The 26338-nt window shown below is 57.7% G+C and overlaps 1 protein-coding gene across 5 annotated transcripts; it reads right to left on the bottom strand.

Moving 5' to 3' along the window:
• Positions 1 to 3700: 3700 nt before the first annotated feature.
• Positions 3701 to 24305, bottom strand: LOC118671536 (junction plakoglobin). Of its 5 annotated transcripts, none has more exons than XM_036339809.1 (15): positions 24150 to 24304; positions 14314 to 14529; positions 12379 to 12638; positions 11924 to 12162; positions 11040 to 11241; positions 9895 to 10039; positions 9665 to 9768; positions 8161 to 8499; positions 7175 to 7330; positions 6841 to 6960; positions 6240 to 6390; positions 6019 to 6140; positions 5194 to 5233; positions 4743 to 4907; positions 3701 to 4479 (listed from the first exon to the last, which is right to left on the bottom strand). In XM_036339809.1, exons 2-14 carry the CDS (start codon positions 14519 to 14521, stop codon positions 4756 to 4758), a joined length of 2238 nt encoding a protein of 745 aa, XP_036195702.1. In that variant the 5' UTR covers positions 14522 to 14529; positions 24150 to 24304; the 3' UTR covers positions 3701 to 4479; positions 4743 to 4755. The 5 variants fall into 5 exon arrangements, with proteins under 5 accessions (XP_036195702.1, XP_036195705.1, XP_036195704.1 ...); XM_036339812.1 differs by having other exon boundaries at positions 24131 to 24289; XM_036339811.1 differs by having other exon boundaries at positions 14314 to 14526; positions 24150 to 24287.
• Between the last annotated feature and the right edge of the window lie 2033 nt (positions 24306 to 26338).

Below are 26338 nucleotides of genomic sequence, written 5' to 3'. Positions count from 1 at the left end.
TGTATCTCTCACATCAATGTCTCTTTCTCTCTCCTCCTCCCCACCCCCCACTTTTCCCTCTTTCTGAAAAGCAATGGAAAAAAATATCCTCAGGTGAGGAATAACCAAAAATAAATAAACACATAAAAAAGCAATAAAAATATTTAAAGCTGCCTCCTCCACATAACCCTTCAGTTAGCTGAATGCCAAGAGCACGCCCGGACACTGTTTATTTTCTTAGGCTAAAGAGACCCAGTTCCCACCTGCCCCCTAAAAGGCATGGCTTGCGACCTCGCCGTCCTGCGCTCCGCCTCTGCCAATGTCCCTCTTTAAACATCGCGCCCAGAAAGGCGGGCGGCGAGAGAACGTGGCGGAGAGCAGGGCTGGCCATGCTTTCTGTCCGGAGCAGAGCGTGTGGGTTCGGCTCGCTCTCCCTGAAATGGACCCGAACAGTCTTACCCAGCATGAGGCTCGGCGGACCTAGGCTCGCCCCTGGGGGCTGGGCTCGGCCCTCAGGGTCAGGGTGCGCCTCTGCCCGTCTTGGCTCCGCCCTTGGGGTCTGGGCTCAACTCTTCCCGGGCAGCTGGGCCCTTTGGGGCTTGGATCATTCGTTGGGGACTAGCTTCACCTCTTCAGGCCTCAACCCCAGTCCCTGGAGCTACCCTAGGCTCTTAGGTGCTGGGCTCTGCCCTTCCTGACCGCACTTGGCTGTTCTGGGCCAGGGTGAGCTCTTTGGGGCTCGGCTCGGCTTTTGGGGCCCTCAACTGGGCACTTTGGCTTTGGGCTCCACTCTCAGGCAAAATTAAGAGAACTAGGAGGAGAGAAGCAAGAGATGAGAAAGTTGAGAGAACGAGGACTGATTAAGTCCTCTGATCGGACTGAGTTGATTAGATCGGCAAAGGAGCACAGGGCCGTCAGCCACGGCCAGCCTGTGGGCAGGCCAGGGGCTGGCCCGGGATGATGTTCTTTGGCAATTGGGCCTCCTGAGCTACCTGGAGGCTCAGGGAGAAGACCGAGGAGCCCCAGTCTCTGACTTCTGTCCCCAGGCAGCAGCTTCCTCTGATCCTTGGGTTCATGTCCAGACTCGGAGCCTTTCCCAGGGCGATTCCTGGGGTTGGAGGGCAGGGAGGGAGGGAGGAACACACATTCACGGAGCCCAGACGGAGTCCACGCTTAGTAGGTGTTATTTCATTTTATCATCCTGGAAGGATTGTATAGAAGCGTACTAGGCTCAGAGAGGTCAGGTAACTTACCCAAGGACACACAACCACGGAGAAGCCGGAGATAAGACCACAGTTTGTCTGACCAAAAGCCCATGTGCTGTCCACTGTCCCACACAGCCTCCCAGATCGGGGGCGGGGGGGGCTCGGGCATCTGCACCCTCTCCCACCCTGGGGCTGGCTATACTCATTGGACTTCCTTTCATATAACAGTAGTTACAGGCCTGCTGTTAGAGCTTGTAATTCAATGTATTAAGAAGGACACTCATATATTACTATATCAGACATTTTAAAGTATTTCACCCAGCTCTGGCTGGTGTGGCTCAGTGGGTTGAGCACCATCCCATGCACCAGAGGGTCGCTGGTTTGATTCCCATAGGGGTACATGCCCTGTTGTGGGCTCCATCCCCAGTAGGGGGTGTGCAGGAGGCAGCTGATCGATGTTTCTCTCTCACATCAATGTTTCTCTCTCTCTACCTCTCCCTTGCTCTAACATAACAATTTTTTAAAGGCAAAAAAACCCAAAACACTTCAATCACTATATTTCAGTTTATACTATATATACGATAGGTTTCCTTTACAATCTTACGTGTTTTATCTTAGGCATTTAAAAACATTATTCCAAGAAGGGGCTCATAGCTTTCCCCAGACCGCCAAAGGTGCTTGCGGCACAAAAAAGGTTCATGACCCCTGGGCTAGAGAAGCGCACGGAAGCATTTATGGATGACATGGCACAATGTCGGACTTTGCTTAAACAGACTTGGCAAAATGAGAACAGCAGACAAAGCAGGAAGGGGGTTAAAAACTATTGAAGCTGGGTGACGGGCCCACAGGAATTCTTTGTTCTACTTTCATGTGTTTGCACATTTCCCAATAAAAAGTTCTTGTAGCTGTTTTCAAACATTTGCATGTGACAAGATAATAGTCCTTAAATGTCGATAAACAAGATTATAAACCACACCTGTGCTTCTGCGGCTACCCAGAGCAACCACTATTGAGTTTGCAAACATATACTTTGAGTTTTGTGTTTTTTTGCTTTGTTTGTTTTGGGTGTTGATCTTTTCATGCTGATGAGTGGATCTCTATTCTCAGTTCAATGCCTACCAGTTAGTAGGTAAATAAGTAAATAAACAGACAGTGCCTTTGCTGATCTTGACTTAGAGACCCCACAGAAGGGGCTGGGTCTCAGAGACCCCCCTCCAGTATCACTGGATTCTTGTCTGAGGGTTCACTCGTCCAATTTTTCTCCCCTCTTTTTTAAAAAAAGTATTTTTATTGATTTCAGAGAGGAAGGGAGAGGGAGAGATAGAAACATAGAAACATCAATGATGAGAAAGCATCACTGTGGGGCTGCCTCCTGCACGCCTCACACTGGGGATTGAGCCCGCAATCCAGGCATGTGACCGGACCAGGAATTGAACCTTGACCTCCTGGTTCTTAGGTCAACACTCAACCACTGAGCCACCCTGGCCGGGCCACTCCCCTTTTTAGCAGCAGAGTCATCCACCTCTCAGAAAGCCAGAACCCCAAACAATTGCAGTGATATCCACTCTGTTGAGCCCTGCAACTCAGTATGGGGAAGAGGTGCTGGTATGGGTGGGATCAAGTGTCCAGGCTGTGTCCACACTGACTGTGTGAGACCAGGCAGAGCCTCGGTTCTCCCAGCACACACACACACACACTCACACTCACACACACACTCACACTCACACACACACACACACTCACATGCTGTGCCCTGGCAGCTTGGGAACCTGGGCCCAACACCCCCATCAGCCTTCTCCAAGACAGGCCCACCGCATCCGCAGGAAGGAGAATTTGGGATGTGAGTGGGGGGCTGTCACATAAGCTGACAGTTACACCAATGTGATGAGTGAAATGACAGCCACGCACGGGGCCTCCTGGAGCAGAGGAGGGGCAACAACTCAGCCTGGCTGGGAGCAGGGAGGCTCGGGGGAGGTGTGCCTGGAGTGGGCTGAGTTGGGTCCCCATGGGTGAGTAGGGCAGGCCATTCCAGGCAGAGGGACCAGCATGGACCAAGATCAGGAGGCAAGAAACAGTGTGCAGGGTGCTGGCTGAGGGGACAGGGGGAGGAGGGCAGGGGCTGGGTGGGCCCACCGCAGACCACAGAGGGGGCTGGACTCCACGCCGTAGGCCGCAGGGAGTGTTGGGCCCAGGAGAAACCCACCAAATGTATGCTCAGGCCACACGGGGCAGGGTGGGGCAGGGCTGAGGCTGAGAGGCCAGCAAGGAGGAGGCCCCCTAGAGAGAGGAGGAAGGCCTGGTGTCCCCAAAGGCCATCTCTTAGCCCCTCTTAGGCTCCCCCGGTTCCAGGTTGGAAAGGTAGGAGTTTGTATTGCATTAAATGGACTCTGCCTCTTTAAACGTTCCTTTCTCCCTGACCATCCTCTCTCCCTGTCTTGCCCACAAATAGGATGGCCATGAGGCTGCTAAGAGAGTCCCCGTCTCCCAGCCCATGCCCCCCAAAAGAGTCCATTGGATCTGTGTGTTAGTTTTATTTTCACTGCTTTGGTCTATACAAAAAACCAATAACCAAAAACATAAAGCGATAATAATAAAACTCTCCCAGGGACCTCCCCCAGCCTCCACACCCACGTGCAGGGGACGCGGGGGAGGTGAAACAGGAAGGGGAAGAGAAAGCCCCTCACCGCACACCAGAGGGGTCAGCCAAGAGCACTTCTGGGGTCAGCTAGGGCAGTCGTGTGGGTGGGATGGAGGCGGGTGAGGAAGCTGTCCCCAGAGCTCCCCCGGGAGGGGGCCAGGGCCCAGTGAGCGTCCTGGGGAGAGGAGCAGGCAGGGGTCTGGACTGGGGACTCACGCTCCACATCGTCCTGGACGGTCCCTGAACTTTTCAGGAGAAGCTTTGGATTCTGGGGCTCTGGGCCTTGAACCTGGGTCCTGGAGACCCCGGGGGCTCAGGACAATTGGTGGGTGGAGTGCAACGAGAAAATCGGGCCCAGAGAAGGAACCCAAGCCCAGTGGGGCCCAGGCGGCTGGAGACAGGCGGCCAGCGCAGGGAGGGGGGCCGCTGGGGAAACAGAGTCTAAAGCTTTAGTGCCAGGGCCACAGGGTGGGGAGGGGGCCTGGCCGTTGACCCACAGCCCAGAACAGAAAAGCAGGAGCAGATCACCATCCCAAGAAAGACCCTATGGAGGCGCAGGGTTCGGCAGGAAGTCACGGCCCTGGTCCCCCGGGCTCAGGCACTTTTCTGTCTCGCCCCATCGTCTGCACAGAGAGCCTCTCCGATGAGGAGCCGCACCTGGGACGGGCAGACACCGAGGTCAGGGCAGGACTGTGTCCCCTGGAAGCTCGCATCACCCACCCACCACCCCCAGAAGGGGCAGGACTCCCCACCCAGCAAAGACAGAGATGAAGGCAGGCCTTCCTTGGGGGAGCTCAATAGCAAAAGGCCCCACACTCGTTCCCCCAAAAGGAGCCAGAGTTTCAACAGAAACATGAGCGGGCCGCGAGAGGGAGGATCTAGCGGGAAAGGAAATCGTGTCTCAGCGGGAGGCGCCATACCGGGTGGAGCCAGCTAGGCCAGCATGTGGTCAGCAGTGGGGTAGGGGTGCCGGAGGCCTTCGCTGTAGGTGTCGATGGGGTAGTCCCCCTCCATGTCCATGTGCATCTCCAGGGGGTCCAGGGGCACGTCACTCGAGTACATGGGGCGGTAGGTGGCATCCATGTCTGGGAAGGAGAAGGGGACTCTGTCCAGGGTCTGCAGACCACCCTGTGTGTGTGGCGGGGGGGGGGGGGGGGGTCTAGACAGCCCTCAGCCACCTCCTTGCCCCCTGCCTATCCCCGGGGGACCTGACCCGCCTCCCTAATCTCCCACGTCAGAGACCTGGACAGGTGTGTGTGTGGGTGCCATACAGTAGCTGCCATGGCCCTGCAGACACAGTGCCTCTCCCTCCCTCACACCCCCATGTCCCTCCCTGCTCTCTAGGCTCCTGAGAACTCTGCACACGCTTACCATCCGCGTAGGGTTCATTGATGGGGATCATGCTCTGGGCCTGAGGAGGGAGACGGAGAAACAGTGAGGGAGGGGGAAGGGCAGAAAACGCAGGGGTTGCAAGTGGGCAGCTAGAGATGCTTCTATAAAGGGGCCAGAGGAAAAGCGAGATCGCTTGAGGGAACCGAAGATGAAATGGGGTAACCCAGTGCCCTGACAAACTCCTCTCCTCAGGCACCTCCCCAAGGGGGGAGGTCCCACCATTCATGCTTGGGGGCACCCACAGAACAAGAACAGCCCTGCGGGGGGGAATGGAGGGGAGAGGACTTGAGAATGGGTGCTGGGAGCTGCCCCACCCAGGATCAGGGCAGCCTGATAACCTATAGAGGACCTTTGTGCAAGTTAGAAAAGGCACTCCTGCCTCCACATTTTATACCAGCTTGGACCAAATTAAATCGCCATTTTGGTCGGTCAAAAACAGACAGGCCTGGCCGGTGTGGCTCAGGTTGGGCATGGTCCTGGGCACCAGGGGTTGCCAGTTTGATTTCCAGTCAGGGCACACGCAGGAGGCAGCTGATGATGTGCCGTTCTCACATCGGTGCTCCTCGCTCTCTCTCTCCCTCCCTCCCTCTCTCTAAAAATCAATTAAAAATCTTTTTAAAAATCCACAAATGGTTCACCCTACTCTTTCCATCTCCTGAGAAGCGTCATAAATGATCCAATCATAAAATAAAAATCTATGAAGTAGCCAGGACGGCATGAACGTGCTGTCCCTGTGCAGTGTGCCACTTGCGCAGCCTTCCGCGGCCACCACCACCCGCCCCCCTCCCCACCCCCGGTACTCACGGCCTCCCAGGCAGCGGGGTCGTGCTTGAAGAGGGAGTTGGTGAGCTCCACGGACACGCGCTTGCGGTAATCTGGGTTCTTGTCCTCGGAGATGCGGAACAAGACGGCCGCGGCGTAGGTGGCTGAGCAGAGAGGAGAGGCCAGGTCAGGCACCTCCTCCCCCTGGCTGGGGGGACAAGACCCAGCCCCTCCTCGCCCTCGCCCCCAGCACAGCCTCTCACCGGTCCCCTCATTGCGGGAGTGGAGCAGCTCCATGAGCGGGGCGGAGGCACCCTCAGCGTCGATGGCGTCGGCGGCCTCCTTGTCCTGGGCCAGCTCGCACAGGACGCCGGCGGCCACTCGCTGGATGTTCTCCACCGACGAGTACAGGAGCTGGGGCGGGCGCGTGGGGGTGAGGCAGGAGGCAGCACTCGGCAGAGCCCGGCCCCCCTCCACCTCCCTTTGGGGATTAACCCCAAGCTCATACGAGAAAGTGTGAAATTCTAGGGAAAGTATGAAGAAACGGAAGAGAAAGCCACACAATTCCCCACCCAGCCAGCCAGCCTCTGTGAACACACTGGCATATAGGTTTTTACTATAGTCATCAATCTATCCTATTTTCTTCATCTGACATTGCATAAAGCAGTTCCTGTTTTATTAAAAGGCTTTCCCTAAAAATGTCTGAGTTCACACTGAAACACAAGAGAGAAAGAAAATGCTGCAAAGCAAAACAACCACCACACCACACCGACCACCCGCCCCAGGGCGGCCGACCTTCCCAGGTCAGCAGTGGGGATAAGCAGGGGTGGGGGGACCTCTCCTGCCCACCTGCCCCAGACTCACCTGCACAAACAGGGGGATGGTGTTGAGTCGGAAGATCTCCATGCGGTTCATGGGATCCCGGGCGAGGATGTGCAGGGCTCCAGTGCAGCCCTCCACGATCTCCTCCATCCTTACGCCATCCTGCACGAGAGGAGACATTGGGGCGTGGCAACAGGTGGCCCTTGGACGTGGCCTCACATTCCCCGACACTCTGTCAGACCTCACTGGTCCTTGGAGGGGCACCAGCTGCAACTCGCCTTGCCAAACACACACTCATGTGCACACACACACCCTCACAGAGGACTGCCTGCCTGACCCCAGGGAGGGCGGTCACGGGCACCCCCGGCTCACTCACCGTGTAGGGCTGCTGTGTGCCCGCAGCCACGTGGCGCTGGGCATCCTGATGGGCCTTGACCAGCAGCTGGACGAGGCGGGGAATGACTGCTGCCTCCTGCAGTGGGGCATGGTTGGCTGGGCACAGGGCCAGATTCCTGATCAGGCCAATGGTTGCCTGGCAAGAAAAGGGACAACAATCAGGGTCATTTCTTGGGTGTCTGGAGGATCCCAATTTCCCAGCATCATCTCCTCCTCCCCCAGCATCTCTCTGACCCCTGGACGAACATGGATGTGCTGGAAGGTCTCCCAAGAATGAGACCACCCCCGCGCATGTCCCTTATTCCATAGGATCTGTGGGTTCTTGTCGGTCTAACGTCTAACTCTAACAGCCCCTGCTAAAATAATACCCCAGCCCGGCCCATGTGGCTCAGTGGTTGATTGTCAACCTATGAACCAGGAGGTCATGGTTCGATTCCCAGTCAAGGCACATGCCCGGGTTGCAGGCTTGATCCCCAGTGTGGGGTGTGCAGGAGGCAGCCAATCAATGGTTCTCTCTCATTATTGATGTTTCTATTTCTCTCCCTCTCCCTTCTTCTCTGAAATCAATAAAAATATATTTTTAAAAATAAAATGATACCCCATTCCAGAACATTCCACCAACCCCCATGCCCTGACCCTCACCCTTATCCCTTCTCTTAACACACCACCCCTCCCCTCAAGGCCTACCAAATCAGAACCTGCAGTGTAATGAGACAGCCCAAGGTGGTCATGTGACTGGTAAAACTTGGAGCTCTGCCTTTGGGGATGGCTGAGCAACAAGAGAGGAGATTCTGGGTCTCAGGAGCACAGCCGCTGTGGGAGTCTAAACCATTCCATAGGAAAGAATTTCTGTCTTACTGAGGGCCTGTCTGTTACAGCAGCTCTGCCTATACTGATACAGCACCTAGTCCTGACTGCAGAGCCCCTTCCCTGGCCTAACCCCCGCCGCGGCAGTGGTGGCTGTACCTTGACCAGTGGCCACTGGTTGGGCTGGTTGAGCAGCTTGACAATGGCTGGGATGCCATAGTTGAGGCGCACAGAGTTCTGGGCCATCTCGGCCTCAGGGTGGCGGCTGGTGAGGTGGCGCAGGGCGCAGACAGCAGGCTCCGTGATGTCGTCCTTGTCGCCAGCACGCAGGATGGCGTGGATGAGCGCCTCCACGCCGCTGTTCTGTGTCACCAGCGTCTTGTTCTTGCTGTTGTTGCACGTCAGGTTGGACAGCGTGCCCGTGGCACAGGTGAGGACGTTGACGTCGTCCACACTCAGCTGGTTCACCAGGATCTTCAGCACGCTCTCCAGTCCCTCCTGGGGTCAGGGGTGGGGGAGGCAGTGGTGAGTGAGAGAGACTCCCAACTGCCCCCAGGCATGCCCCAGGGGAGCGCCGATGGCCAGATGGCTGATCTCAATGGGCCCTGTCGGTGTGCCAGGGAACCTTCACCCCTGTGCCCGTGAGAGAGCAGTGCTCTCCTGCGGGCACTGAGGCCAGGGAGGGTGTGTGGCTTGCCCACGGACCCACAGCTGGTGGGCCGGATCTGAGCCCCGGCCTGTGTCTCAGCTCCACGCTCTTTCCTCCAGCCGCCCTGCTCTTCCTCCACATCCTCAGACCCAGGCAGAGCCCCACTCTGGCTGCAGGAGGCCCCCAGGCCAGGAGGAAATGGAGGTCCCTGCCTCAGTGGCCCAGCTGACCCATCTTTACATGCTTCTACCTTTCTGGGCCTTCACGCTGCCCCCTTCAGAGATCCCCAGGCCAAATCCACTCTCAGGAAACATCCCTAACCCAGCAGCCTCACGTCTCCCAGGGGGTGCCCTGTGGCCTGTGGCCTGTGGTGGGACAGGAAGACAGGCTCTGGGGACAGACAGCCCTGGGTTCACCTGCCAGCGCTGCCATTTCTTGGCTGGGACCAAGGGCCCTACTTGGCTTCCTGAGACTCCGTTTCTTCATCTAACCAACCCCGTCCCCCACTCCACCTCAGGTGTTAAAAGGGGTGAGCAAGACAACGTCCAACAGTCCAGCACATGGCGGGTGCTCACTAAACGGCCTGCTGACGGGGCTCTGAGGAATGAGAGTCAGGCTGGAAAGAGGGACCAGGAGACTTGTCCTGAAACTACAGTTTTTCTTAAGTTGTGTTTTTAGCCACTGGGCCCTCAAGCTGTTTCTTGGCACCTGCTGCTCCCCGCCTCGGGGCCGAGGTCAAACTGTTCCCCTGTTACCCCCGGAAACCCAGCTTAGAAAAGTCAGCCCCCGCTATCGATGCCTCTTCCCGAATTCCTAATGGGGACTAGAGCCTTGAGCTAAAGGGATGAGGGTCAGGGTCCTTCCAGCCTCAGCCACAGCACGGCAAGATGTAGAGGCCCCCCCCCCATATCTTACCCCCCCTCAGGTCAGACTCCGAGACAGGAGGCTGGACGTGGTAAGACAGGAGGACAAGGGGGCTGATGAAGTGAACCCAGGCCCGGACATTGTCCTCACCTGCTTGGTGGCCACGTCTGAGAGGTTGCGCAGGGTCCACAGGCAGTTCTGCACGAGGCGGGGGCTGTTGCTGGTCAGGTGTTTGCCCAGAGCCTGCATCCCACCTGGGGCGGGGGGACAGGGGTGACGTCAGCCATGGGGAGCACAGCTAACTGAGCCTGGCCGCTAGACAGGGCTCCACCTTGGCCCTCCTCGCCACAGGGGCCTCGTCCCCAGGCCACCGCACTCACCAGCCTCCACGATGGCAGGCTTGTTGTTGGGACACACCGACAGCACCTTGAGCACGCGGCTGGTGGTCCAGAGCAGCTTCTCGTAGCTGTAGTTGCGCATGATCTGCACCAGGGCCTGGGGTCCTCCGTTGGCCAAGATGATGAGCTGTGGGGGGAGGGGGAGAAGGAGTGTGAGACAGACAGGGACTGTGACAACGAACAAGGACGGGAAGGGGGCTCACGGAGCTGCCATTACTGAGCTTCAGGTAAAACCTGATTGTGTGACTATTCAATAAGCCAAAATCTTAAAAAAAGGATAATCCACGATGCTGACCAGGATGAGGTGAAACTGTGCTAACAAACATCACCGCTGATGGCATGGTAAGTAATACAATCATTTTGGAAAGCGATCTGGCAGTCGGGGTAAAAGCCTAGAAATATCAAAAATGCTTGGCCCTGATGATGAAAAATGTTCCATTCTCTGGGAAAAGCTGTGTGCCTGAAGATGTTCATTACAGCATTGTTTACAGAGGTGGAAAAACAGCCCAGTCGGTGTAGCTCAGTGGTTGAGCGTTGACCTATGAACCAGGAGGTCATGGTTCGATTCCCGACCACGACACGTGCCCGGGTTGCAGGTCCGATCCCTTCTGTGGGGCACACGGGAAGCAGCTAATCGGTGACTCTCTCTCACCATTGATGTATCTATCTCTCTCTCCCTCTCCCTTCCTCTCTGAGACCAATAACAATATATTAAAAAAAAAAAAAAAAGGGTGGGAAATCAGGAAAAATTCAGATGCCCTTCCTCAGAACCAAGTCTGGGGCCTCCACTTAATGAAATGCTATTTGCCATTGTAGAGGGTAATTTTGAGGACAACATAACATAAAAACAGATGCAGTTAGACATCTGCTATGACTACAGCTACGTACAAATATGCCCACAGGATAGCACTGGAGGAAGCACATCGAGGTAGCAATGGCTATGTGAGGCTAATGAATTTTTTCCTTTTCCTTATACTCAAAATAGATATACAATGAAACATGCATAACTGCACATACATGTATATTTCACCTACAAACGGTCAGGAGGCATCGGTCTGAGGCTGCAGCCGGACAGAAGGCGATGTAAAGGGGACCGTGGGTCTTGGCTGGGGCGGGGAGGGGCCCACCTTGCTCTCCTGGTTGCCGTAGGCCAGCAGCTGCAGGCAGTCGGTGGTGATGGCCAGGAACTTGGGGTTGTTCTTGTTGAGCAGGGGCACCATCTTCTGCAGCCCGTCGGCCAGGCGCACCGCCATCTTGGCGCCCTCCTGGTAGAGCAGCAGGTTGTGCAGCGTGGTGATGGCGTAGAACAGGACCGACTCCACGGGCGAGCTGGGAGGGCGGGCAGGGGGTCAGGGTGAGTCGGGTCCCAGGGGCCTGGCATAAATGTAGGCCACCTCCCCCAGGAAGCCCTCTCCAGTACCCACACCCCATGGAAACAGCCCTCTGCTAAATCTCATCGTCCCTTGAGCCCAGCCCACGTTTATGCACACAGCACCTCCCCTCTCCCCACTGGGACCTTGTCACCTCCGGCTCCTGGGCCCCCAGCCCGATGCTGAGTGGAGAGTAGTCCCCTGTTACCTGCCCCTACCATGTAGAGTAACCACCACATAGAAGGCCACATGCCTTCTGGAAGGGGCTCGGAAGGGAGTAGGATCAACATCTACCCTCCAGGAACTCACAGCCTGGTCCTGAGCTGAGGAAAGAGGCCCCTCAACACTGCGAGGCCCAAAGGATGCAGGGAGCACGCTGTTCCCTCCCTTGGAATACTCCTCCCTTCATTGACAGCAGCTTCTCAGAGGTCTGAACCACCTCAGACACACCTCTGCCCTGGTCTATACGGTCGCCTCATGTCTAACCTGCTCATTATATGGTCAGCTAAGCACCAAGACTGGGCGTGGCTCTGCGCCTGGCACAAGTAGGTGCTCAGTAAGTGTGGTATGGACGCGCAGGGAAGGGAGGGACAAAGCCACGGGAGGGAGGCTCTGGGCCCCACGGTGAGAGGGGTGGGTACCTGAGCATGCGAACCAGGGCAGGGATCCCACCAGACTTAAAGATGGCCAGCAGCCCCTCGCGGTGGTGGGAGAGGTTGTGCAGGATGCTGGTGGTGCAGCGGGCCGTGTCCAGGTCGCTGGTGTTCTGCATGGTGCGCACAACAGCTGCCACCAGCTGGGGCGAACCCATCAGCGCCCGCCTTGATGCCTCCTTCTTCGACAACTGATTCACGATCATGGCAGCCTTAGTCACCACCACCTGGGGAGGGTGGAGGGAAGGATGGAGGTGAGCAGATCGGCCAGGACCAGCTGCCACTGTGAAAAGGTGGTGACCAGGAGACCCATTCACAAAGCTCAGTGGGGACCCAGGTCAGACTCTTCCTATGGATGGGGCTCTGGGTCAGAGGCCTCCCGCTATCCCCGGCCCTCCCTGCGGACACCCGGCCTCTCCCGCCCCAGCTGGGCCCCCACGGACCGGGTCCTCATCGTTGAGAAGCTTGGTGAGCTCAGGCAGGGCCCGAGTGGCCAGCTCAGCATCATCCTGGTAGTTGATGAGATGTACAATGGCCGACTTGAGCAGCTGGGACGGCTCGGCCAGCCGCTGCAGGTTGGTGGTCTGCCCCTCCACCTGGGTGGCCAGCAGCAGCGAGCTGTCCTCTCCTGTCATGCCAGGACACATGGCCTCCCGCACCCGCTTGGCTCTGGCTGTCGTGGACATCTGGTACTCCAGGTCACCTAGAGACCAACGGGCGGGGACTGAGCTGCAGAAGCGGGCAAGGGGAACCTGGGAGCAGGCAGGCTGTGCAAATAACCCGACGGCATTCTCTGGGCTGCCTCCCAACCCAGCCTAAGGCCCAGCACACCACCTACAGTTCTGCCTCTAACCAGTGACCTTGAGGTCACCATCGCCTCAGTTCCATCATCTGTAAAATGGGGCACCACCTGTTCTGTCCACCACAGGGAATTCTTATGAGAATTAAATGAGATAATAGCTGTGAATTTCTCTGAAAAGAAAGGATTCGTGTGTAAGGCACATCTCACTACAGAAATGTTAGTGATTATTATTATTATTAATAGGAATAGCGAACATTTTTTGAGTATTCATTATATACCTGGCAGTGAACTAAGCATTTTTCTTGTCTTTTCTCACTTAATCATACAACCCTACAAGATAAGTACTATTTTTACAAGATATTTTTAATATAGTTAATAAGATCTGATATTGATATATTTTTAAAATTTTTATTGATTGATTTCAGAGAGAGGGAGAAAGAGAGAGAGGTCAATTTCTTATTCCGCTTATTTATGCATTCATTGGCTGATCCTTGTATGCACCCTGACCAGGTATGGAACCCACAGCCTCAGTGTATCAAGTTGATGCTCTAACCAACCAGGGCCAAGATAAATACTATTATTATTTCCACTTTACAGATGAAAAAACTGAGGCACAGAGATTATGAGACTCCAGCTGGGATCTGAACTCAGACAATCTGACTCCAGAGGCCCAACCTCGACTCTGCGTCCCTCCCTTAACAATCAGGTAAAGGTCGGATGAGAGAGCCTGGTTCTCCTCAACCCTGACATCTCATGATTCTAATTATACCCTCATCGTCTCCATGGGAGGCAACTCTCCCATTATATAGACAGGCAAATCGAGGCTCAGAGGCCGTAGACACCAATACCATACAGCAGACCAGGGAGAAAGTCAGGAGAGTGGGTTTCGGAGAGCAGGAGGTGGGTTCTTAGCTCAGACTCCAGGTTCCACCTCCTGGGTGGACCTGGGAGTCCACTGTCCTGGCCAGTGTCCCGACGCCCTGGGGAGAGGGAGGCAGAGTTTCCACCCTCCAATTAATCAGGGAGGAGCCATGGACATGGCTTTCCCACCTGAATGCTGGCGGGGCATCGCCATCCCTAAGCCCCAGAACAGGCTGGTTACTTCACCACCTGACCTTGGCCCACCTCCATGTCAGCGTGTTCCACATGCCAGCCTTGGCTCCTCCCCGCCCCCCACCAGGAGCCCTCAGGCTGAGAACTGCACCTCCTCTAGCAGAACAAAAGGACTCTGATTTCCACAGTCCACGGGTCCCGAGGGCCATAGTGACGCCTCTTCTTTATGCCTTAACTTCATCGAAGGCAAGGACTGTGCCTCTTCCTTCAGACTGATGGGCAGGGTCTGCCTCCCCTCCATTCTAGAGGTTCATGAAGAAGAATCTGCCTCCTTCCCAGATGGGGGTCTCCTGAAGCAGCTGTGCCTCCCCCCTCAGACTGGGTGGATCTCAAAGAGCAGGAGCTGTGCCTCCCCCCTCAGACTGGGAGGCCCCTAAAATCTGCCTCCTTTTACCCTGACCTCCCTCTGGGGCCCAGCCTAGTTTTCCGCTGGAGGATGGATTCCCATGGGATAGTCCCCAACCTTGGCTCTGAGGCGCCCCCTGGGTGTAGGTCGTGGTCTTCTTGACCGTGTACTGGCGCCCACAGGCCTCCTCGTCCTCCATGATGCCCTTGCTGCTGACCGAGGGCACGCCGGTGTTGACGCCGGAGTGGATGCCTGAGTCGTAGGTATACGTCTGTTGCCACTCTGTCACCTTGATGGGCTGTTCAATCAGGTTCATCACCTCCATGGTGGCTGCTGGGGACACGGAGAAAGGGCAGGAAGTCAGCTGGCTCCATTGAGGCATCCCATTGGCTGGCCCAGCCCCTGGCTTCCCCAGGCCCTGCCCGTTACCCCTTACTCCTACCACAAACCCAAGGGCCCCAGGGGGCTGGGTGGAGGGAGTGGGGGACAGAACAGCACCAGGCCCAGGGAGGGATATCCACGCCTGAGCCTGGGCTTGCATCTCTGACCCCAGCCAGGGTGGGGTGAGCCCCACGGTGGGTAGGACAGTAAAAAGCTAGAGGCCTCAACCCAGCCCTGGACTCCCACAACTAGTTGAACCTTCCCAACTCTCCCACAGCAGAAAGCACTCAGGGCCTCCAGCAGCTTCTGGGCTTCCCGCAGGCCCACCCCCATCCACTGGGGCTCCCTGGGAAGGGCCGCTGGATGTGAGGTAGCTGCACCAGAAGCAGGTTGGTCAGACAGGGAAGCAGTCAGACAGGTTTCTCTGGGAAGCCAGGGCGGCTGCTGGGAAGTCAGAGGCGCCCAGGATCCCTCGGGATCTCACTTTCCTGCAGATGCAGCAGGATCACAAGTGGCCTGAGAGGCCCAAGGCCTAAGATTCCCCCCTCTCTCCGACACCCCAGTTCCTGGGAGCTTTTCCCAGAGTTCTGAGTCCCACCCACAGTTTCAAATGACAGCCACATACTACCGGGGCAGTTTGCCTGTCTGCTGAGCCTCAGTGTCCCCATCTGTAAAATGGGGTCATGCCACCTCCCTAGCAGGTGGTTGTGAGGACCGTATCTGGAAAGGACCCAGCATGGTGCCTGGCTCACAGTAGGCACAGATATTGGTGACAGTGGCCATGTATCGGCACCGTCTATTCTCCCCTATAGTGTTTGCCCACCTCTGGGCCTCCCGGAACCCAGGCCAGCGATAAGCAGTGAGCAGACCTCGGGTGGTCACCGCCATTCAAGAACCCCTCCCTCTCTCTGCAGGGACCTGGGGCACTTGGATTAGTGAAGAGTCGGCCCTACTGTGTGCCAGGGAGGCGCATTCCCACTTGCTGCCTGGCTCCCTGTCTTGGGAACTGACCGTGGCTGTCAGCGCCCGGGAGGAGAGGCAAGGGAAGCTGTGCTCTAATGAGGGCCGACCTTGGGCCAGACCTTCCACTAATGCGCCACTCTCACAAGCGGGTTTTGAAGCACATGCTCTGTGTCCCCTTCACAGATGTGGAAACTGAGGCTCCACCAGGCGAGGTGGCACAGCAGAGAAATGGCAGAGCTGGCACCAGGCACAGGCACGCGTGACACCCAAGTGTGCGTGTGCGGGCTTTGCACACCCAGTGTGGCCTCAGACAGCAAGCAGAGCCCGGGCTGGTCCACCCGGGAGGCTGGGCAGCACCCAGCACCTCAAACCTGTTGAGTTGGGGGACCGGTGAGCATGAGGGTGGGGTGGCTGGTGCCGCCTGGCCCCACCCAGGAACAAAGATCACCAGGGATATGTCTTCCCAGTGAGGCCTGGCAGGTGCCACCCTCAAGGAGGAAGGGATGACAAATGGTCGTCCTTCAGGTCTCACTTCCTTTTATGGTGACACCTGGCTGCTACCCTGCCCCTGAGCACACCTGGACAGGCAGAGGCAGGAGCCAGACCAGCTCCCAGCACCTCCGTCCCCTCCTCCCTCCTTCCCCTCCTCCCATCGCGTCAGCCCCAGTGACTCAGAGTTTCGTGCTGATAAACAGAAGCAGGCCCTGAGTACCAGACAGGCGGCTCGGTGCCACCAGCTGTGCCAGCTGCTTCCCAGGTACTGACCAAGTGTGGCTATAACAGAAGGACCCCACCCTCCACCCCATGCCCAGCACTCATGCCTTCCCTGGAGAGAGAAAAGAGAGGAGAGTCCTGAGAAGCAAGCCTGTCACGGAACTGGGAGAGAGAGGGTGAAACTGCACCAGGAAATAAGCTGCATTAACCCTCTAAATGCCACTCGGCCAGGAGGAGGGCTGAGCCGACACCTGGACGCCAAGCCTCTGTCAAATTCACTAGGGACAGGCTGGGCATCTCGAACCCTGATCAGTAAAACACCCCACTACTGGAGTTGGAAAAAGCGCCCCCACCCCCAGCAGAAACAGCTGCCTACCTCTGGGGCTCACAGGCCTCACACAGAACCGCAGGGACATCCCCTCACCTGCCCAGTGCAAAGGGATCACCAAGGTCAAGGCTGGCCACAGGAGGAGGTTTCCTCAGCAGGCCCCTCACCCCCCACCATCAGCCCAGGGGAACACAGAGGTCTCAGGAGGTCAGAGGATCCCTGGCAGAGAGGGCATCTGCTTGCCTTTCCTATCAAATGAATCTCATCTCATCCTTCCCTCCAAGCAACCCTGGCAGGTATTCTATTATTCCCAAGTTCTAGGTGAGGACACGGAGGCTCCACAGTGAGGAAAAGGGGGTGCTCCACGCAGACCAGCCTCCAGCCACCAAACAGGGGACCCAGGGAAAGAGGGACCCCTGGGGTCAAGGAGAGAGGGCCAGACACACAGCTGCAGATGCAGGGGCGGGGGGGCTGAGCCCCTCACCAAGGGGAGAAGCAGTGGGAAGGGCTAAGGGTGCTCACAGTTGGAGGCAGAGCAGCGGCCGGGAAATCAGGAGGCCCCGGCTCCCGTCCTGGCTCCCGCACAGACTTGCGGAGTGTCCTTGGGCAATGATTTTCCCCTGCGTGCTGCATGCCCCGAACAGGGCCCAGGTGACCTCAGAGGAATGTGTTATTTAAGATTCTAGGAATAAGGAACCAGAATTCCCACGACAGACAGAAGGCTGAGGGTGGGCAGAACTGGAAGCATTTCAGAGAGGACACACATCAGGGAGGACCCTAGGGCGGGAGCTATTCCTGCAACAGGAAGGCCAGACAGACGTCAGTCAGACCTCAGACTGCCGTCAACCAGCCCCACCTTTCTCCCCACCTACTCCCCAGGAGAACCAGGGAAATTCTCCCACAAGAAACAAAAGTGCTGTTTCTGCAGTTCCCAGGCTGAAGGGGGCCGCACCCAGTTTGGTCTCATCCCTCCCTCTCCACCCAGGACCTGAAGCGAGACCTGCCACAATGCCCTGGACAGAGCCAGGGTGGGAGTGGGCGAGACAGACGCGGGCCCTGCCCATGCGCCCTGGACACAGACGGGCAGAGCCAGACACAGGGCGGTTTTCTGAGTTGAATGGGGGGCCTTTGTTTTTAGCAGCGCGCTCTATTCTTGGCATCACAGGAGGAAGAAGGCAGCTCAGAGGCCGTAGGGTGGGGTGGGGGACAGCAAGGGGCAGGAAGAGAGAAGACAGGGCTGGGAGAGGCTGTGTGAAGGCGCCTCCCCCCACAGGCCCAGATGGGGGGGACGAATCTGCGAGGAAGCAAGGAGGCTGCTTGGGCATACTCTGCCCTTCATTCTTGCTTCCTCCTTGGCACGGCCAACCCAGCAGGCGGGCATTGGGCACCCTAAATCCAAGACGTCCTGGCAGAGTGCGGCCCAGCCCTGACATTTAATATAACTCCCACCAGAGCCCCATCCGTCCCCTGCCCCCTGCCTCCCCGACCAGCGCTCACTGTCAGTGACGGGCACAGCTGGGCTGGGCTGCAGGATCCCAGGCGTCAGGGTGGAAGCAAGGACAGGAAGGGGCCAGAGGCTGGAACCAGGCTCAGACACACTGCGTTCGAGGACGAGGGGAGCGGGCAGGGCAGGGCCCCAGAGGTTCCTTGGGCCAGAAGCCAACGCCCTTTGCGGACTCAAATCCTGGACTCAGACACTGACAGAAAAGGAGCTGTGGGCAGGTAGGAGCGCATGGGAGTCAGGCGAGGGGCTTCAACCTCACGACTCACTGGCCATGTGCCCTTGGGCAGGTCACTCCGTGTCCTTAAACCTCATTGTCCTCATCTCTTAAGTGGAGATGAGTGTGCTACTCACTCACTCCCTTCTTCAGACCGTTGTGTGAACCAAACACACCTGGGCCTGGAAGCCCGCTATGGACAGTAAGACAGAGCAAGCATCCTTCATCAAGGAAGCAAAGAGAGGTTAGAGGAGGCGGCCAGCAGCAAGGGGCCTGGCAAGGTGGCCGGCAGCCTGCTCTTTGGGACCCTCTGATGAGGGCTCGGAGGGGTGCTGCCTCCCAGGCCTAAGCCAGAGTCCCTGGGGTGGGGTGGGAGGGGGCACGGCTGGGAAAGAAGTGTCCTGCCCAGGTCCTGGGAGGGGAGGCTGCCCTGCTCCGCAGTCACATGTGGGGCCTTATGCAGGCAGGGTGGTGAGGCCAGTCAGGCATGGACATTCCCCACATAGCAGCCCCAGGGGAGAGGCGGGCTCGCAGGTCACCCGCCCCCACCTTCCCCACTGTGTCTGGCTCCAGCTGAGATCTGGCCAGCAATGCGATGGAAACAGACTCCAGAAAAGGACAGGGACAGACGACGGCTTCCCTTCAGAGCCCTGTCTCCCCATCCGGCTGGGGCTTCCCAAGAAGGCCTCTCCCCTGACCCGCGGACACCCCCCAGCAGACTAGAAGCTCCCTGGCGGGAGGCTATAGACTCCCCCATGAGACTGGTCATTGCAAGGGGGCAGAGCCTGAAGCGGGAGCCAGGTATGGCCAGGGCCCTGGGGACAGGAGAAGACAGAAGCCCACCTGGAGCTTCTGGAGCAAAACCCTCACTTCCTGTCTGGAGGACACCCAAGCAGTGGCCAGGGGACGGCCCAGGGGTCAGGCCGACCCAGCTGCCGTTTGTTTTCTTCCTTCTGGGCTCCTTCCCAAAGCAAACAAACCAGGGTGGGAAAACGAAGCGGACTTGGAGGACAGGGAAATGCCAGGCCGGGTGGCTCGGCCCAGGAACCTCAGGGCTCCCCAGAAAGGGCTGGAGCTCCATTCCCTGCTGGTGTCCCTGAGGGGGCAAAACCCCAAACTGGCAGAGGACCCCAAACCGGTTTGGGACTCCTGGGAATGGAAAAGCACTTCACGCAGCCTCAGGAAACATGTCAGTGATGCATCTCAACGCACAAGTGCTCTGTTCTCCCCGACCCACGCCAGGGGCTGGGTGGCCGATGACCACAGCTAGCGTCAGTCCGCAGGTGTCGCTGGGCTTCATGCTGCAAGGACGGCTGCCTGGCCCTCTCCTGGGACAGCAGGGAAGATCCCACAGTCCGTTCCCTGTTCCGTGTTTGTGGGGAAAATGAGGCTCTGGACAAAGGTTTGGCTAACATTTGGGATTGTATACAGAACGTGAGATGATCAAGATCCGAGCCTACAAACAAGAGGGTGTTCAGAAAGAGAAGGGGGACGAATATTCCCAGTTGTTGCCTCCATGGAGGAGGATTTTTTTTCTTCCTAACTTCCCCATTGTTTTCTACTCCTTGCCCAGCCCCTGTCCCAACTCTACCCCTAGGCCACCACCCTTGGAGATAAGAATCCACAAGTCTCCCTCTGTCTCCATAGTGAGGAGAGAAAGCAGACCCGTGAACCCACACTTGGCAGGTCACAGAGAGCTGAGCTCCTGCCCCAGTGGCTGGGATGCCCTGGGGCTGAGCAAAGGGGAGTGGTCCTCGAGCTTTCAGGCCCGGCCTAAGAGGCTGCTGGAAATTGGGGCAGTGCCGCTCCCCATGCCTCCTCCAGATTCGGTCCTGCCCCAGGAGAGAGCCTCCGGTCTCACTTGCAGAGACACAAACCCATGACCAGCCCTAGCCACACTTCCCTTTCTCTTCACGGGGCAGCTGGGCCAGCTGGTGGCTCATGGATACCTGCCCTGCTCACAGCCAGGTCTCTTTTCTCCCAAAAGACAGGAGGCTGAGAGTTTCCCCAGGGACCCCAACAGACCAGATTCACCCCAAAGGGTGACTGCTGCCTGGCCTCCCTCCTGGGGCAAGATGGTCCTCCCAGCTCCCTCGGATGGGGCCCTGCTTCATCCTCTAGAGAAGACTCGACTCTGAGCCTCCACCTCTCCCTCTTGGTAGCACAGAAAGTCCTTCCTCCTGCCTAACCTCATCCCTTCACTGAGAGCATCCATCCCCTGTCGCTCTTGTGCCCTCGGGGGTGACGAAAAACTACAAGCCCCTCACCCTCTTGATAGCTGACAGGCGGGACTGAGTTCCTTCTCTTTCCTTCGCTGCCACATCAAGCCTCCTCAGCCTCGTCTTCTCCAGCATCAATAATCCTATGGGGTCCCCTCCCGCCCTCCAGGGATCCAGAAGCCCGGTGCCGACAGGCTCAGGTAGAGGACCGATTCCCCAGGCCCAGGTGGGCGAGAGGACAGTGACACCAGCCCCTCCTTCAAGGACCACAGCCCCATCCCCAGAAAGACCCTCCCAGCAGCAAAAAAAAAACCCTACTGCCGCCCCCCAAAGGACAGCCCTCTCCACGCCCCAAAGCAGCCTGGCAGTGCTGCCCGCTCCAGTCCAGCAGGACGTGGGCCCAGTCTAAATCTGACTCTCATTTCTCTCCACTCTCCAGGGAGCAGGCCCCCTTTATCTTGGCAGAGGCCCAGCCCCCGGCAAAGCAGGCAACTCCCACTTCCTATACAGGGACAAGCCCACACAGCCCATGGCTCTGCCCAGCTCAAACCAGGAGGCAGCAGCAGCAGCTTTGACCCCTGCCCTCCTCTCCCCACCCCCAACCGCCTCCACACACCGACCACAGACCCCAGCCTTGGGGAGAGCGCGCCCCTCCCTAGAAACTATAAACCAAGCCACAGGGGAGGTTTCAGAGGGCTGCAGGCTAGGACATGAGTCACCCCCACCTGATAAGCCTGCCCCCACCTTTACCACCCACACGGACATGCCCGGGGTCCTGCTGATGTCTCTTTTCCCCAAACCCCTGAGCAAAGGCTCCCAAACAGGAGGGGCAGGAAAACTCTTCCCAGAGCCACAGTGGGCGACACACCAGGACGGGCTCTGGGTTTGGAGCCAGAGGTCCCACATGCCAGTCTTGGCTCTGCCTGAGTCGCCCTGTGCAACCCTGGGCAAGTGACTTAACTTCCCGGAGTTTCAATTTCCTCATCTGTGGAATGGGGTCATGAGACCTGCCTCTCGGGACAGTCATAAGGATGAAGTGAGAATAGTTAATGAAAGTGCTGGGTATCTGTAGCGCCCTCCCTTGCTTAAGTTACCATTTGTCCAGTACTTGCTGGGTAGGTAGGTTTATTCCCATTTTACCAGGGAGGTCACTGAGGCTCAGAGAGGTGAAGTGGCAAAGCTAGGATTCAAACCCTGCTCAGGCCAAGTCCAAATCCCTGTGCTCAGAACAGTCCCACCACAACACCTCTCCAAGTTAACAGCCCTTCTTGATGACGAGTCTACTGTCCCTTCTTATTCTAAGGTGACTCCTCTCCTGGCCAGGCCCAGGAGGGACGCGGGCAGCAGCCCCAGCCCTGACTCCCTTATTCTTACAGGTGCATTCTCAGAGCCTCAGCCCCAACAGAAGTTCCAAAGGGAATGGGGTGGAAGGGGGGGAGGGGGGACTGGAGGAGGGAGGGCAGGGAGGACTCCTATCATCCAAGCTTGGGCTTGATCTAGCGAGAAATGACTAATTGGGTTCCTACCTGCCCCCTCCCTCCACTCCCATCCAGTAAGGAGCCAGTTTTCACCAGCCACCTCCTAGCAATCCTTCCTCAGTATTATCTTTTCATCACAGCCACAAACCAGATTAGCTAAACTAATCATTTAACCAATGTAATTACAACGCCTTCCCCTCCTCCACATTGGCATCCAGAAGAGGGAAAACAGGTTATTTTGCCCAAATTCCATGCCCTTATGGCTCCCCACAGGTATACCACCCACTAGAGCAGAAGTGGGATGGGGAGGAAGCCTGATCCCTGGGGGTGGGGGGCACTCCGTGGGGGTGTGACCCGCCCCCCCTCTTCCATCTACAAAGAGGAAGGAGGTGGTAGATCCTCCGGACTAAGTCCGGACAAGCAGCCCTGGTTCCCCCTTCTTCCCTTCACCCCAGGACTGAGGGCGAACCCAGCCCTTACATTCCCCCTGTTCCCCATGGAGGCTGGGCTCCAAGTCCCGGCAAACAGACCACACTGCAGATTTTTAAAAACCAGTGCTGGGAGCTGGGTGGAGATCCCCACTCTGGACAGGGGAGAGGCTCTCAGAAAATTGGGGATGGGGAAGGCGCTAACGCAGCTCTCCCTGAAAATCCTTTCCCCTCCTGAAGCCTTCCTTCTGTCCCACTTTCCCCATCCAATTCTCCCAGGAGAGAGGGTAGGTGGGGGAAAGGACAGCAAAGGCCTCCAGAAGGAATGCACCTTCAAAATCCAGAAGTCGAATGGAGATCAAGCCCCATTGCTCCGCGCGTTCCGGCCTCAATTACCCGCCAGCTAAATAGCGTGGGGGACGGGGTAGAGGGGGGTGAAATGAGGCCAGAACAGTCGCTTCCCCCACGCACGTCACTTGGCCCGGCCCTGCCCCACCCCCATTCCTGGGGAGGGGGCAGAGCTTGGGTCGGAGCCACTCGCTCAGGCCTCCAGTGAGGGGGTGTGGTGGTCCCCGGAGGCAGGAAGAGAAGGAAGAAGCTGCTTCCCCTTCGGCCCACCCCACCCCCACCTCAGGCCCCAGGGGCCCAGCAAACAGGATGGAGGTGGAGGCAGGGAGGGGAGGGTCAGCGCGCCAGCACGGGCCCGGGAGCAGCCTGGCCAGCTGGGGGGGTAAGGCTCTGCTCCAAGAAGGACCCCGTAAACGTGGGGCAAGCCCTTGGCAAGGAGGTAGGGAAAGCTGCCGTGGAGACTTCTCCCGTAAAGTTTGTTTGGGGTGCTTTTTCCCCGACAATAAGCGAGTAGAGAGGAGGGGAGTCCTCCTGCTCCCCTAGTAACACTCTGGGAGCCGCGGCTAATGGAAACCGGGCCCGCGACTCTCCCCCCATGAACGACCCCTCCGACCAGACCCCCAGTCCGGGCCACGGGTGCCAGACACCGGCTGGGCTCAGAGCTGGCCCTGCACAGGACCCACTGCCATCCCCGCCACCTCCGCCGGGGAGCCCTAGCCCGCACCCCGCGGCGGAGGGAGGCGCCGCAGGTACAGTGCCCCTGAGGCTCCGGGAGCTGGAGGACTGGGCCTCTGGACTCCGTGTGCTCACCTGCTCGGCAGGTGGGGCCCGCGTCGCTGGGAAAATGCGCGCTCGGGCCCCACCGTTGGGCAAGCAGGGCGCAGACAATAGGGCCCCACCCAGGCCTGAGGGAGTCGGGAGGCAGGGAAAGCCAGGATGACGCGCGAGGTGGGGTGTGGGTGGCCCAGCGAGACCAGCGGCTGCAAGTTTCCCAAACAGTGAATTCCTAGCCAGCGCGAGCCCAGGGCAGAGGCGGAGCAGGTCAAAGTCTCCCCAGCAAGAGGCAGGCGAGAGTCGGGGACGCGGCGCCGGGCGAGTTCGCGGGTCCCGGGAAGGCACCCTTCCGGAGGCACCTGCCTGGCCGCTTCCCGCCCTTCTTGGATCCCTGGCTCTCGGAGCCCGAGAGCGCACTGGGCCCGGGCCTCGCGTCCCCGAAGGTCGCCGCGCCCCGGACCCCGGCGCGCCCCCTGTCGCCGGTGCAGGGTGACGCTCCCTGGCTCCCGCCCTCACCTGCCCGGAGACGGAGGATTCGGCCTCTCCCTCCGCCACCCGCCGCCCTTCCCTCGCCCAGTGGTACCTGCCGCGATCGTCCGCACCTGCGCGTGGAACCTGGCCGGGCTGGGATGGGGTCGGGCCGGGCTGGGGGCCGGCGCGGGCAGCGAACAGCGCTCTGCAAGCTCGGGCGGCGGCTGCTCCGGACTCTGGCCAAGGCAGCAACTCAGTAACTGAACAAAAGGCGAAGGGACCTGACAGCCAAGCCACGCCTCTCGCCCCCTCGAAGCTCCGCCCCCGAGGGTAACGCCCACCCGCTGGTGCGGGCTCACTGGCTGCCTGGCCTGACTGTCCCATCGAGGGGCGGAGCCTCGCCCCCAGGCCTCTTCCACCGCCGCCTCTGTTTATCCACTAGCCATTGGCCCCAGGGACTGCCAGTCGGCTCTGGGGACGGCCTCCCACTTGAGGTTCCATCCTAACTCCGCACCTATTGGCAAACACCAGGTTGCTTCCTCCTGATTGGGCGAGGAACTGTCAGTAAGCCTACGGAAAGAACCAATGGGAGGGATGGGGTGTGTCTTGCCCCACCCTACCTCCAAGCAGGTAGGACTCATTACTCTCCCCTTCCCCCCACCTGTCCAACAGGTGAGTCAGGGGGCGCCTGGGAAAGCGCAGATGCCTGCCCAGGCCAGCCAACTCAGCGTCGGCTATGATGCTTCTCTGGGCTTATTCACTCTTGCCACAAAGTCATAACAACATTTTTGTATAGCATTTCATAGGCTTTTTGCTGGGTTGGGATTTGTTTCCCCAAAGATGGAGCGCCCAGGAGATTTAGAATAAAAACACCAAAGTTTGGCTTTTGCCACTTCGTAGTTTTTTCATTTTAGACAAGTTACTTCATTTGTCACCCTGTTTCTCCTCATCTGTGAAATGGGTACAGTAGCTCTCTCGCGCGCACGGCTGCGTGTGGGGATGAAATGAAGTAAGGTTTGTGAAATCACTGGGACAACCCTAAATGCTAGAATTTACATGAATGATCTGGGGTTTCTTTTAATTCTCATGACAATGCTGAAAAGGCATTAGGACAACAAAATGATCCTCATTTCAAAGACGAGGAAACAGGTTCAGGGAGGTCACACGCCTAGAAAATGGCACATCCTAAATGAGAACTGGACCCCCTTCTCATGTCAAGCCCCACTAAACCACGTGTTCTCCTGGTGGAATAATATCATAGATATAAAATGTCAAAGCAGTCGGGTGGGGCCGGAAAAAAGACACACAAATATTTTTGGGTAGAGACAGAAGAGCAACGATTTGGAGAAAATCATCGGTAAAACATCAGGCAGCGGCTGTAAAGGAAATCGGCACCGGCATAAAGGAAATGAGGCAGTGGGCCTCTCGCTAGAGGGAGCGTGGATTAGTTATCAGAAAGAACTTCCCCGTAGGCCGATTACGAAGACGAGGGTCTTTCCTTTGTGTGGTAGATGGACTGAATGCCTGCTCGTGGCTGTAAAACATGCCAAGGGGCCTAGAGACCTCTGTTCACCAACACGTAAGTATTGAGCATCAGCTGTGTGCTAGGCAGGACGGGCTGTGCAAAGTACCCCAGCAGCACCCCTGACCCATCTCCCCACCGGAGGAAGGAATCGTGGCTAAACCATCTCGCTTCTGACATCTCGCTTGTGCCATCCAAGTAGTTTTTTTATTGGGGGGGGGGAGGATTGGGGGGGCACCAGGGAGACAACCACATTCCCAACCAGTTACCATCCCACATGCCAGGACCACTGCCCTTTGCTTTGTTTCCCTGACTCCCCCTCCTCCAGTTTATCGCAGATCTTCCTTCCTCCCTTACCCCTGCCCACCCACCTGCTTGCCACACTGCCACAGGGTGTACTGGCCAGTCCCCTGCTTGGGAGGAAAAGAGCTCACAATCCTAGGCTGCTGCCACCACCAAGGTTTCACGTCCTCCCGCTCCCACCTCCCACCTTCCCCTGCCCACCTGTCCACCTCCCCACCCCCACACCCCCACTGACAGACACACTGACAGGCACACTTCCAGACCCAAGACTGGCTTAACCCCTTCCTTTCTCCCAGCTTCAGCACACAGGCAGGGTAGAGCTGGTTGACTGCAGAGGGTGGAGGAGCCTGAGTGGGGTGGAAGGGCAGAAATAAGGCTTCAGAATAAAGCGTGTGCGTGTGCGTGTGCGTGTGTGTGTGTGTGTCTCCCTGAAATGCTCCCTGCCTGTCAGCCTGGAACGTGCTGTAACATGAAGGCCTCAGAGCTAAGCGCTTG

This window comes from Myotis myotis, unplaced genomic scaffold, assembly GCF_014108235.1.
Source record: "Myotis myotis isolate mMyoMyo1 unplaced genomic scaffold, mMyoMyo1.p scaffold_m19_p_17, whole genome shotgun sequence".
Lineage (NCBI taxonomy): Eukaryota > Metazoa > Chordata > Mammalia > Chiroptera > Vespertilionidae > Myotis > Myotis myotis.
This window is presented reverse-complemented; position numbering and strand designations above follow the sequence as displayed.

What these genes read in the sequence shown, in the direction of transcription:
- LOC118671536 (XM_036339810.1), bottom strand. Translation starts at nt 14,521, where the DNA reads ATGGAGGTGATGAACCTGATTGAACAGCCCATCAAGGTGACAGAGTGG. An exon ending in TTCTCAACGATGAGGACCCG is followed by an intron (nt 12,163 to 12,378) that starts GTCCGTGGGGGC and finishes CACCCTCCCCAG; the next exon opens with GTGGTGGTGACTAAGGCTGC. An exon ending in ACCCCGCTGCCTGGGAGGCC is followed by an intron (nt 5,234 to 6,018) that starts GTGAGTACCGGG and finishes CTCCCTCCTCAG; the next exon opens with GCCCAGAGCATGATCCCCAT.